Source organism: Heterodontus francisci, chromosome 36, assembly GCF_036365525.1.
Source record: "Heterodontus francisci isolate sHetFra1 chromosome 36, sHetFra1.hap1, whole genome shotgun sequence".
Classification (NCBI taxonomy): Eukaryota; Metazoa; Chordata; class Chondrichthyes; order Heterodontiformes; family Heterodontidae; genus Heterodontus; species Heterodontus francisci.
In genome coordinates this window covers 5,030,948-5,044,420 of record NC_090406.1, presented here as the reverse complement: position 1 = coordinate 5,044,420, position 13,473 = coordinate 5,030,948, and the positions used below count along the sequence as shown (strand labels likewise).

Genomic DNA, 13,473 nt, shown 5'->3' with positions numbered 1-13,473 from the left:
ACATTCCGTAATTTAACATGGAAAGATATTCGATCAATCTCTATTTCTGCAAATATCAAATGTTTAGAGTTAGAGAATGGTACAACAACCTCTTCACCCACAGAGGTAACAGCTTCACATCATTGCAAACTCCAATTCAAGCAAAGAACTTCAATGGGTAAAATCATATGCTGCTATTAAAGAGCAATCCCAATGGACCCAACCCCTTCCCATTTACTCCCATTGTACACAATCCCAATGGACCCACCCCCTTCCCATTTACTCCCATTGTACACAATCCCAATGGACCCAACCCCTTCCCATTTACTCCCATTGTACACAATCCCAATGGACCCACCCCCTTCCCATTTACTCCCATTGTACACAATCCCAATGGACCCACCCCCTTCCCATTTACCCCCATTGTACACAATCCCAATGGACCCACCCCCTTCCCATTTACTTCCATTGTACACAATCCCAATGGGCCCAACCTCTTCCCTTTTACTTCCATTGTACACAATCCCAATGGACCCAACCCCTTCCCATTTACTCCCATTGTACACAATCCCAATGGACCCAACCCCTTCCCATTTACTCCAATTGTACACAATCCCAATGGGCCCAACCCCTTCCCATTTACTTCCATTGTACACAATCCCAATGGGCCCAACCTCTTCCCTTTTACTTCCATTGTACACAATCCCAATGGGCCCAACCTCTTCCCTTTTACTTCCATTGTACACAATCCCAATGGACTCAACCCCTTCCCTTTAACTCCAAATGTACACAATCCCAATGGACCCAACCCCTTCCCATTTACTCCCATTGTACACAATCCCAATGGACCCAACCCCTTCCCATTTACTCCCATTGTACACAATCCCAATGGACCCAACCCCTTCCCATTTACTCCCATTGTACACAATCCCTATGGACCCAACCCCTTCCCATTTACTCCCATTGTACACAATCCCAATGGGCCCAACCCCTTCCCATTTACTCCAATTGTACACAATCCCAATGGACCCAACCCCTTCCCATTTACTCCCATTGTACACAATCCCAATGGGCCCAACCTCTTCCCTTTTACTTCCATTGTACACAATCCCAATGGACGCAACCCCTTCCCTTTAACTCCAAATGTACACAATCCCAATGGACCCAACCCCTTCCCATTTACTCCAATTGTACACAATCCCAATGGACCCAACTCCTTCCCATTTACTCCCATTGTACACAATCCCAATGGACCCAACCCCTTCCCATTTACTCCCATTGTACACAATCCCAATGGGCCCAACCCCTTCCCATTTACTCCAATTGTACACAATCCCAATGGGCCCAACCTCTTCCCTTTTACTTCCATTGTACACAATCCCAATGGACTCAACCCCTTCCCTTTGACTCTAATTGTACACAATCCCAATGGACTCAACCCTTTACCTTTGACTCCAATTGTACACAATCCCAATGGACTCAACCCTTTACCTTTAACTCCAATTGTACACAATCCCAATGGACCCAACCCCTTCCCTTTAACTCCAATTGTACACAATCCCAATGGACCCAACCCCGTCCCTAGACTCCAATTGTACACAATCCCAATGGACTCAACCCTTTACCTTTAACTCCAATTGTACACAATCCCAATGGACCCAACCCCTTCCCTTTAACTCCAATTGTACACAATCCCAATGGACCCAACCCCTTCCCTTTAACTCCAATTGTACACAATCCCAATGGACTCAACCCTTTACCTTTAACTCCAATTGTACACAATCCCAATGGACCCAACCCCTTCCCTTTAACTCCAATTGTACACAATCCCAATGGACTCAACCCTTTACCTTTAACTCCAATTGTACACAATCCCAATGGACCCAACCCCTTCCCTTTAACTCCAATTGTACACAATCCCAATGGACCCAAACCCTTCCCTTTGACTCTAATTGTACACAATCCCAATGGACTCAACCCTTTACCTTTAACTCCAATTGTACACAATCCCAATGGACCCAACCCCTTCCCTTTAACTCCAATTGTACACAATCCCAATGGACCCAACCCCTTCCCTTTGACTCCAATTGTACACAATCCCAATGGACCCAACCCCTTCCCTTTAACTCCAATTGTACACAATCCCAATGGACTCAACCCTTTACCTTTAACTCCAATTGTACACAATCCCAATGGACTCAACCCTTTACCTTTAACTCCAATTGTACACAATCCCAATGGACTCAACCCTTTACCTTTTACTCCAATTGTACACAATCCCAATGGACCCAACCCCTTCCCTTTGACTCCAATTGTACACAATCCCAATGGATCCAAATCCCTTCCTTTCCACTCACATTTGTACAATCCCAATGATCAACAACAAATGGCCAAACCCACCTAGTTATATTTGCATAAAGGGTGAAAGAATTTCTCTTATGTCCCATTGAGTTGCATTGATGATGTTTGGCAGTAAACTCACAAGGGTCAGATAGAGGTCAGCGGTGTGCGTGAAAGGGATCAAGGAATTCTTATGGGTCAGACATTAACCAGTCCGTAGTCCAACATGAGATTCACACTGAAGGGATGTCACAAAGCTGCAGCCTGCATCAGTTACACATCAGGTGCCAATGCAGCTCATGGCCAAACCAGTCATACCCGTTGTTTGCAGTATAATGCCTTGCTTTACTGCAGTACTTTGTGTATTTTGGCTGTGTCAGCTTAGCACAGCAGCATTCTAATGCTCTTGGTTTGAGCCCCTACTTCAGTATTGGAGCACATAGTTTAAATTTACACTCCAGGGGAGCACTGAAGGAGTGCCGCATTGCCAGAGGTTCTATCATTCAGATGAGACATTAAAACTATTTGTTTGTTAGAATTGCTGAATGGTTACAGCACAGAAAGTCCATCCAGTCCGTGCCAGCTCCCTCCAAGAGTAATTCAGCTAGTCCCACTCCTCTGCCAGTTCCCCATAACCCTGCAAATTTTTTATCTTCTGATAATTGTCCAATTCCCTTTCGAAAGCCACAACTGAATCAGAGTTGACCACACTGTCAGGCAGTGCATTCCAGATCCTAACCACTCATGCGTAAAAAAATATTTTCTCATGTCACCCTTGGTTCTTTTGACAAACACCTTAAATTGGTGCCCTCTGGTTCTCGATCCCTCTGCCATAAGGAACAGTTTCTCTCTATGTACTCTGTTCAAACCCCTCAGGATTTTGACCACCTGTATCAATTCTGTCAGTCTTCTCTAAGAACAACCCCAGTTTCTCTAATCTATCCACGTAACTGAAGTCCCTCATCCCTGGAACCAATCCCGTAAATCTTTTCTGCACCCTTTCTAATTCCTTCACATCTTTCGTAAAGTGTGGTGCCGAGAATTGGACACAATACTCCAGTTGAGGCTGAACCAGTGTTTTATAAAGGTTCATCATAACTTTCTTGCTTTTGTACTCTATGCCTTGATATATAAAGCCCAGGATCCTGTATGCCTTTTTAATCACTTTCTTAACCTGCCCTGTCACCTTCAACGACTTGTGCACATATACCCCCAGGTCCCTCTTCTCCTGCATCCCCTTTAGAATTGCACCCTTTATTTTATATTGTCTTTCTTTGTTCTTCCTACCAAAATGTATCACTTCACATTTCTCTGCATGAAATTTCATCTGCCACGTGTCTGCCCATTCCACCAACCTGTCTACGTCCTCCTGAATTCCAGGGGAGATGGTGGTGTAGTGGTAATGAACTAGCAATCTAGAGGGCCAGGCTAATACGTGGGTTCAAAATTGAATGTAAATTCAATTAAGTCATTTAAAAAATGAAAGCTAGTCTCAGTAATGGTGCCATGGAATTGCTGTCCTAACCTGGTCTGGCCTACATGTGACTCCAGACCCACAGCAATGTGGTTGAAATGGCCTAGCAAGCCACTCAGTTATCAAGGCCAATTAGGGATGGGCAACAAATGCTGGCCTTGCCAGTGAAGCCCACACCCCATGAAAGAATTTTTAAAAAACTATCCTGCTCAGTTCAAAATACTTCCAAGTTTGGTGTCATCTGAAAACTTTGAAATTGTGCCCTGTACACCAAGTCTAGGCCATTTATATAAGAAAAGCAGTGGTCCTAGTATTGACCCCGGGGAACACCTTCCTCTCGTCTGAAAAACAACTATTTACCATTACTCTCCATTTCCTGTCACTCAGCCAAGAGTTGAGATTGGATAATAAACAACCACGATATTATTCCAAAATGAGCAGGGGGAGTTCTCCCTGCTGTCCTGGCCAACAATCATCCCTCAACCAAAATCACATTAACTTGCTTAATTACTGATGTTGCTAATGCTGAGTTGCTGTCACAGTAAGACACGTAGCAGCAGTCACTACACTCCAATTATAATTCATGGTTATGCAGTGCCTGGAGACAATTCGATACAAGGGGCTGTGTAAACACAAGTCTACTCATTACTTTTTTTCATAAATCTTTTTTTGCTTTCCCATTTTTCAGGAATTTGTGTCAAGTATCAAAGAATTGCCACGGATAGTCACCTATTTTCCTAAAGTCCTTTTGGCTGTTGTGGCTACAATTCTTGACGATGTTTACAAGAAAATTGCCTACTGGTTAAATGACATGGGTATGTACCACGAGTGCTTTCCCCGCCGAGTTGGGGCGGGTGGGCGATGGTGGAGGGAATGTGCCAATCACGCTCTCCTTGGGGGCTTACTTTTCACAATTACTTCATTTGATCAAGATTAGGAGGACTTCAGTTATGTGGAGAGACTGGAGAAGCTGGGATTGCTCTTCTTAGAGCAGAGAAAGTTAAGGGGAGATTTAATAGAAGTGTTCAAAATCGTGAAGGGTTATGGTAGAGTAGATAAGGAGAAACTGTTTAGAATGGCAAGAGGATACAGATTTATGATGATTGGCAAAAAAAAACTAAAGGGAAAAACAGCATGAGTTTTTATGGTCTGAATTAGATATATACGCAAACGGAAACGGTTACAGGGCTATGGGAAAAGAGCAGGGCGAGTGGGACTGATTATACTCATTCAGTCAGAGGGTTGTGAATCTTTGGAATTCTCTATCCCAGAGGGTTGTGGATGCTCCACCGTTGAGTATATATGGGATTAATAGATTTTTGGTCTCTCAAGGAATCAAGTGATATGGGGAGCGGGTGGGAAAGTGGGGTTGAGGCGAAGATCAGCCATGGTCGTACTGAATGGAGGAACAGTCTCGAAGGGTTGAATGGTCCCGTACAATGAGCCGAGTGGCTTCCTTCCATGCTGTAAGATTGCATAAAGAAATGCCCAGCCCAGGGAGACTGACGTCACCTTGCACTATCTGGCAGATGAAGGATTAAGGTTAGGGGCTGAATGGCCCTTTCCCCACTCCTAAGGTGCTCCCAGCAATTGGAGTTAGTGAAAGCAACATAATGCAACTAGACAGGACTTGCTGAGTTTTGGAGTTCTCCGCCTCTCTATATCGCAAATCCTGGTCTGTTCCTGTCTGTCCACATCCACCAACTGGGTCGATGCTGTTTCCCCATTCACCATTTCTCCTTGCATCACAGAGTTGCTTTTTTTTAAGATAAATAATGTCAGGTCAGTTTTGTGTTTATCTGTGTTGGTGTTGGAGAGTGGAGCAGTTTTTGCACCCAGTTTCCAGCATCACCACTCCCCAGCTCAGATATCCCATCGAAAAGCATCCTCTAAAGCAGTGCTGTCCAATGGAAATCGCTGATGAGCCACAGGTGTTGCTATGGTGACACTGTTTTAGCCACTTGTGTTAATTTTAGTAGAACACAGCTTTTCATCCAGATAAATGTGCTTCACATCTCTATGTTTACATGTCAGCTGCAGCTCAGTGGGTAGCCCTCTCTCCTTTGAGTCAGACTGTTGTAGTTTCAAGCCCCACTCCAGAGATTTGAGTGCAAACATGTAGATTGACACTCCCAGTGCAGCACTGAGGGAGTGCAGCACTGTTGAAGGTGCCATCTTTCAGGTGGGGCATTAAACCGATGTCCAGTCTGCTCTTTCAGGTGGATGTAAAATATCCCATGACACTATACAAAGAAGAGCAGGGGAGTTCTCCCTGGTGTCCTGGCCAATATTTATCCCTCAACCAACATCACTAAAAACAGATTATCTGGATCATTATCACATTGCGGTTTGTGGGATCTTGCTGTGCGTAAATTGGCTGCTGCATTTCCCACATTACAACAGTAGCTGCACTTCAAAAAGTACTTCATTGGCTGTGAAGCCCTTCAGGATATCCTGAGGTTGTGGAATTTGCTACAGAAATGCAAGCTTTTTTTTTTATTTATCAAACACCATTCAGCATCCAATGAAATAAAAGAGTCACAATGATCAATTCACACTCGCACACTCAGCTTTTAGACTCGTCATTGTACCGACAAATACACAAAAAGTTAACGATTACACCCATGTGCCACACGAATATGTGACCAATCCAGCAGCTCCAAACTGGGCACCCATGAGGCGCTGTGGATTGTCAAGAGCAGCAGAATTGTATTTCACCACAATCTGTAACCTCATGGCCTGGCATGTCCTGCACTCTACCATTACTATCTCATACGCATCACTGGTAACTGGTTTCACAACCTCACCCTCTAACCCACACTATCAACTAAATCACTTTTGCAACTTCCAAGATTTCCAATTGGTTAAGTATTCCCCCCACTCCCCTTCCTGGTTGATGTCGGCAATTAGAGGTCAGGTTGCATAAACTTGACTTGTATTCCCTCGAGTGTGGAAGATTAAAGAATGATCTAATTGAGGCGTTTAAGATGATTAAAGTAGTTGATAGGATAAATAGGAACATAGGAACAGGAGTAGGCCATTCAGCCCATCAAGTCTGCTCCACCATTCAATATGATCATGGCTGATTATCCACTTCAATGCCTTTTTCCCACGCTCTCCCCATATCCCTTTATGTCATTGGTATTTAGAAATCTGTCAATCTCTATTTTGAACATACTCAATAACTGAGCTTCCACAGCTCTCTGGTGTAGAGTATTCCAAAGATTCACAAACCTCAGAATAAAGAAATTTCTCCTCATCCCTGTCCTAAGTGGCTTCCCCCTTATTTTTAAATTGTGCCTCCTGTTCTAGACTCCCCAACCAGAGGAAACATCTTGCCTTCACCTACCCTGTCTATCCCTTTAAGTGTTTTGTAGGTTTCAATGAGATCACCTCATTCTTCAAAACTCTAGAGAATACAGGCCCAGTTTCCCCAATCTCTCTTCATAGGACAGTCCCGCCATCCCGGGAACAAGTCTGATGAACCTTCGTTGCACTCCCTCTATGGAAATAATATCCTTCCTAAGGTAAAGGGACCAAAACTGCACACAGTACTCCAGGTGCGGTCTAACCAAGGTTCTATACAATTGAACCAAGACTTTGCTACTCCTGTACTCAAATCCTCTTGCGATAAAGGCTAACATAACATTAGTCTTCTTAATATAGCTGGAGAGAAACTATTTCCTCTGGTGGGGAAGTACAGAACAAGGGGGCATAACCTTAAAATTAGAGCCAGGCCATTCAGGGGTGATGTCAGGAAGCACTTCTTCCTACAAAGGGTAGTGGAAATCTGGAACTCACTCCCCCAAAACAGTTGAGTGGGGATCAGTTGGAGATTTCAAGGCTGAGATCGATAGATTTTTGTTGAGTAAGGGGATCAAGAGAACTGGAGCAAATGGAGTTGAGACACAAATTAGCCATGATCGAATTAATGGAGGAACAGGCTGCTGGAGCTGAATGGTCTGCTGCCATTCCTATATTACAAAGGAGTGAGTTATCGGGGGGCCTGACCTAGATTGCAGATGAACCTGAGGACCTTTATAGAGTAAGAGCTTTCAGTGGTTCAGCAAAAGCTTCAGTGAGTTAGTGGCATGTTTGTGATATGCTGCGGCCCTTTAAACTCTGCAGTACCTCACTACGTCTCACTCCCGCAACCTGCTGAGCTCAATAATCAGGGGCATTTCAATTGCCCAGAATTCAGCCAAGTTATTGAAATGAAAATGTGTCAGCCACCAGAGGGTCAGGGCTAATTGTATAGGAAATATGCGGGTTCATGCTGCACCCCAATTCCTGGCAGCCTCATTCCCAATTAGGTTCTACCTGCTATGGAAGGGTCAGTCTGTTATTGGTGTGTCTCAGTCGTGTTTCACTGTATTTCCTTCTTGCAGAGAATTACCGTTTACAGAGTGCCTATGAGAAACACCTCATCATTAAACTAGTTTTGGTGAGTATTGTCTTTCGGATGAGACATTAAACCAGGTGGATGTAAAAGATCACATGACACTCTGTTGAAGAAGAGGAGGGGAGTTCTCCCTGGTGTCTTGGGGCCAATAATTATCCCTTCACCAAAAACACAAAAGAAAAAACACATGATCTGTTCATTTATCACATTGCTGTTTGTGGGCACTTGCTGTGTGCTCATTGGCTGTTGCATTTCCTAAATTACAACAGTGACTAGACTTCAAAAGGTATTTCATTGGCTGTGAAGCACTTTGGAATGTTGTGAGGTTGTGAAGGGCGCTATATAAATGTAAATTTTAAATTTTATTTCTGGGGCTCTGGGAGCTCCAATCCTGGAGAAAGCCAAGGCTCTCGCAATTGGTTTGGTGAAATGTTAAATGCCAGCCCCTGCAGTGGAGTTTCCAACTGATACTCATAGTCTAGGCTCACAAGAATGGGAGGGGCATATTTGACTCTCCCGATTGGCAGTATATGAGATGGGAGGAGTGGTGGGGGGTGCAATGATAAGAAGCTTCAGTCTCAACCTCATAGGCGGGTCGGTTCAGTAGAATGTTTCCATTTCCAAAGCAGCTTGTGAGAGTCTCAACATCTCCCCTTCGCCAGCAAGCCCCTCTGCCCTGATTTACCGTGCAGACTTCTCTCAGTGCTGGTGAGTGAGGTCTGTGTCACCCACTGGTGAGATGCTGACCCAGCCACACTCCGCCCCCACCCCAGGGACTCTGACCACTGCTCCCTCGCCAACACCGGGATTACCGTCCTGTCCCAATGGCCTTCATCCAGGGAAGTTTGGATTAAGTATGACAAGGTATCGACAGGCACTCATGGAACTGTTGGCACCAGTAGGACTCAGCCCACTTCAGAGAAGGAAAGGGGGAGGGGACAGGGAGGAGAAGGGAATATTCGGGGGAAATTCTAAATCTTTGAGTTAAAAGGTGAAAAGGACAGGATCAGTTGGCACAGGTGTAAGTTACTGCTTGGGGCTAAGTTTAGAGGCAATGACACTTGAGATTCAGCACTTGAACCAATAGAGACACATTAGCTGAGACCAATCCTTTCAACAGCCAGTTGCGTATCTATTTTCCTCTCCACTTCCAGACTCGATGATTCAGTGCTGGGTCTACACTTACTTTAAGTGAAGATCCCTTTACCCTTTCCTGCCACACGATGATGGGATGTGGATCTGTGACTGCGATTCCCCCACACGGTGATGGGATGTGGATCTGTGACTGCGATTCCCCCACACGGTGATGGGATGTGGATCTGTGACTGCGATTCCCCCACACGGTGATGGGATGTGGATCTGTGACTGCGATTCCCCCACACGGTGATGGGACACCGGTGTGTGGTCTACACGAGGGGTCACAGCTGTGTCCACCTGTGCTTGATGAGAGTGAACTCCTTTCCCCTCCAACACTCTGGGCAGGATTTATTGCAGGCTTTGGGACCCGACAGTGGGACGAAATGGGGGTGTCCCAAGCCCGCACTTGCCAGCAGTGGGACTGGCACACCAATTTTACTGGAGGTGTCTCCTAATTGGGCTCGGTCTCCTGATACCGCCAACTCAATCAGTGGGACAAAAACTATAGTGCCTCGGCAGCCCAAACTGGGGAGGTGGGTTCTGCAGAGGCAGATCAGGGATCGAGGCATCTTCAGAGAGATAAGTGTAAAATTAAAAATCAGAGGGGTCAAGCAGATAGGCCCCTCCACTGGCCCACTGTGGCCATCCGTCCCATGGTGCCCTCTTTCAAACACGGAGCCTCCAACTCTGATGTCCCCCTGGATGGCCACAGGGAGGCTGACAAGAAGCTGACATTCTCCCCTTGCAGCGGGGGCTGTTGGGCCAGGACAATTGCACCAATAGGGACCTTAATTATTTAAATTGATTACCCACCTCCATTCAGCAGGCAGCTGGTGCACATCGAGTCCTGTTGCTGGGAAGGTTCGCTGGTGGCGGAATGTGGCTCCCTGCTATTTCCCCCTCCCCCCCCACCTCCATCCAAGGCTGCCACCACTGAACCAGGAAATCTTGCACTGTGCCTCAGTCTAAACCTCATGAGGGGAACCATTTTAGTTCTGACACCACTCACAATGTGGTCTCTTCATTGTCACTGATTCAGCAGCGGGTTTGTACGGTGGACCTGTGCTCACCCTGGGTGTGGGTTTTGACCCAAACTCATTTTCCGAGTAGGCGCCTCCCACCCAGAAACCTTCAGCCTGACAGTCTCAGCTGGATTTGAACCTGGTTTCAGAGGTGAAAACTCTGTGTACGACCCACAGGAACACTGTACCTTTCGTATCTCCAGATGTAACAATTCCAGTGCACTCTTGGTCAGCCTCCCATCTTTTCCCCTCTGTAAATTTCAACACATCAAAACTGCTGTCTGTATCCTAACTCACTGCACATCCCATTCCATTGATAAGTGGTTGAGCTGATTGCTTGCATAAACAACAACCACAACAACCTCCATTTATATAGCGCCTTTAATGTAGGAAAACCGCCCAAGGAGCTTCACAGGAGTATGATCAAACAAAATTTGACCCCGAGCCACCTGAGGAGATATTAGAGCAGGTGACCAAAAGCTTGGTCAAAGTGGTAGGTTTTAAAGAGGAGAGAGAGGTGGAGAGGTTTAGGAAGGGAATTCCAGAGCTTAGGGCCCCAATCTTTCAAAAGCTTCAGGTTGACTTTGTGGTGGAGTGTTATGCTAAACAAATAGCTCTGGCATGTGATGCTGTGAAGCTGCATTTCCTGTCTTGTTCCTCATCTATCGAATTCTTGGTCTGAGCTGGTTACCTAAGGCAGTTGCTAAATAGTGCGGAGAAGGCTTTGTGGAGAAATAATCTTTTCAAATACTTCTATGAGGGAACAGCAAATACTAACACATGGCCGGGGACAATTTGGAAACACTGATGGAATCCTAAGGACTCCCTTGTCCTAACCTTTTGAAGGCAAAAGCAGTCCTATCATCGCAGATTTAGTGTATATATCAGCTGATGTAGTGTACTAGTAATTCAGAAATCCGATTCCAGATGGATAGAAATCTGATCCTGGGGGTGTGGGAATGGGATCTGTGAGACACCCTTCAGGATCACGATTATCCAGGAACCCCAGTCTGAAAACCTGTCCTGTGTAGAGGCTTGGAAATTGAGGAATATTGCCGAGTTGTGTTGTCCTTTTATACTTCCAGAGTTAACACTTACTAACATTAACATAGAGAGTGCAAGAAGGCCCAGAAGATGCGTTCACTAAAATCCAGGGTTGCACATTGAGGGCAAATGCCAAACCAGAGTGGTATTCCCAAAAGATGGTGAAGGAATGTGTCTCTCAAAGTTCATAAATACATTGGTTTTAGTAAACATAAATTGCAGAAACAAACAACCACTTGCTAAGTACATTTGACCAGAATTTACTGTAACTGGCAAACGAATGGTGCCTGCTGTTTGCTAGATTTGTCCTTGCCCATTAAATTTCCATGAGCTTTTGCACGGCAAATTACTTACTTGTGGGAGTTTGAAATGGTCCGGCGGTCTCTACAGGGCATGTCGGACTTGTGTGAATGAGCACAAGCAACTGAATCTCCTTAACCAATTAGCTTGAAGAATTGTTAGTGAACAGCGCAGAGTTTGAATCAGAAAGTTAGAATAGTGAATTCAATGTCAAATAAGGTACAGAAAATGAAATAAAGAAAGGCAAGGAAAGGATTAAGGGAGAGATAAAGAAAGATACAGATAGGAAAGTAAAAAAAAAAATTAAGTCTCCAACAACAATTAAAAGTTGAAGGAAGGGGATTCCGCATTTGTAAAAGTTAACTTTCAGTGCTAGAGAGGTTATTTGGCAGTAATTAAGACTTATCACGCCATGAGAAAGAGTACTTAAACTGAATTGGACAAGCCTTGACTTTCTGAGACAAGTTTAGTCCGTATGTACAGGATTTAATATAGAGAAGTGTGAGGTGATGCATTTTGGCAGAAGGTATAGGAAGAGGTAATATAGACCTAATTGTCCAGTTCTAAAGTGTGTACAGGGACAGAGGGACCTGGGGATTCATGTGCATAGATCTTTGAAGGTGGCTGGACATACTGGAAGACTGGAGAACTTGGGCTTTGTAAATAGAGGTATTGAGTACAAATGCAGGGAACCTGTTTTAAGCTCTGGTTAGGCCCCAACTAGAATATTACATCCAGTTCTGGTCACCGCACTTTAGGAAGGATATGAGGGTCCTTGAGAGGGTGCAGAGGAGATTTACCAGAATGGTTCCAGGGATGGGGGATTTTAGTTACAAGGTTAGGTTGGAGAAGCTGGGGTTGTTCTCCTTGGAGCAAAGGAGATTGAGGGGAGATTTGACAGAGGTGTACAAGATTATGACAGGTTTAGATAGGGTAGACAAAGAAAAGCTGTTCCCATTAGCATGGTACAAGGACTAGGGGATACAGATTTAAGGTTTTGGGAAGATATACAGAGGGGTTATGTGGAAGAACTTTTTTTACGCAGTGGGTGGAAGCGGAGACGATCAATGATTTCAAAAGGAAATTGGATGGGCACTTGAGGGAAATAAGCTATTGCGGGCTACGGGGATAGAGAAAGGGAATGGGACTGACTGGACTGCTCTACAGAGAGTTGGCAGGGACTCGATGGGCCGAATGGCCTGCTTCTGTGCTGTCATGACTCTGTGATTCGAAGTTGAAGGCTTAGCCGCCAATGGTGGAGCGATTAAAACCTGGGATGCAGAAGAAGCCAGAATTGGAGGAGCGCAGATATCTTGGAGGGTTGTGGGGCTGGAGGAGGTTACAGAGATAGGGAGGGGTGAGGCCATGGAGGGATTTAAACATGAGGATGAGAATTTTAAAATTGAGGCGTTGCTGGACTGGGATCCAGTGTAAGCCAGCAAGTACAGGAGGCAATGGGTGACCAGAGTTTTGGATGATCTGAAGTTTATGGAGGATAGAACGTGGGAGGCTGGCCAGGAATGCATTGGAATATTCATCTAGAGGTAAAAATATCCACGATGGTAATCATTAACAGCTCATCCTGATCCAAAAATGATTATCTAGTCTCGATGGACCGATTGCCTCCTTCTGTGCTGTATAATTCTGATTCTATCTCAATTGAACATGCCATAGTCATCGAGCTATACAGTACAGAAACAGGCCCTTCGGCCCATCGAGTCCATGCCGGCCATCAAGCACCTATCTATTCTAATCCCTGGGGTTGAGGAAGCCCC

General features: G+C 45.2%; 1 protein-coding gene across 2 annotated transcripts in view; it reads left to right on the top strand.

The window, feature by feature from the left end:
• Window positions 1–13,473, top strand: part of ano8b (anoctamin 8b) — a 126,409-nt gene that overhangs the window by 74,794 nt on the left and 38,142 nt on the right. For both annotated transcript variants that reach the window (XM_068016013.1, XM_068016012.1), the window contains 2 exons: window positions 4,482–4,608; window positions 8,182–8,237. In XM_068016013.1, the coding sequence (XP_067872114.1) occupies window positions 4,482–4,608; window positions 8,182–8,237 (183 nt within the window). The remainder of the gene's footprint in view (window positions 1–4,481; window positions 4,609–8,181; window positions 8,238–13,473) is intronic.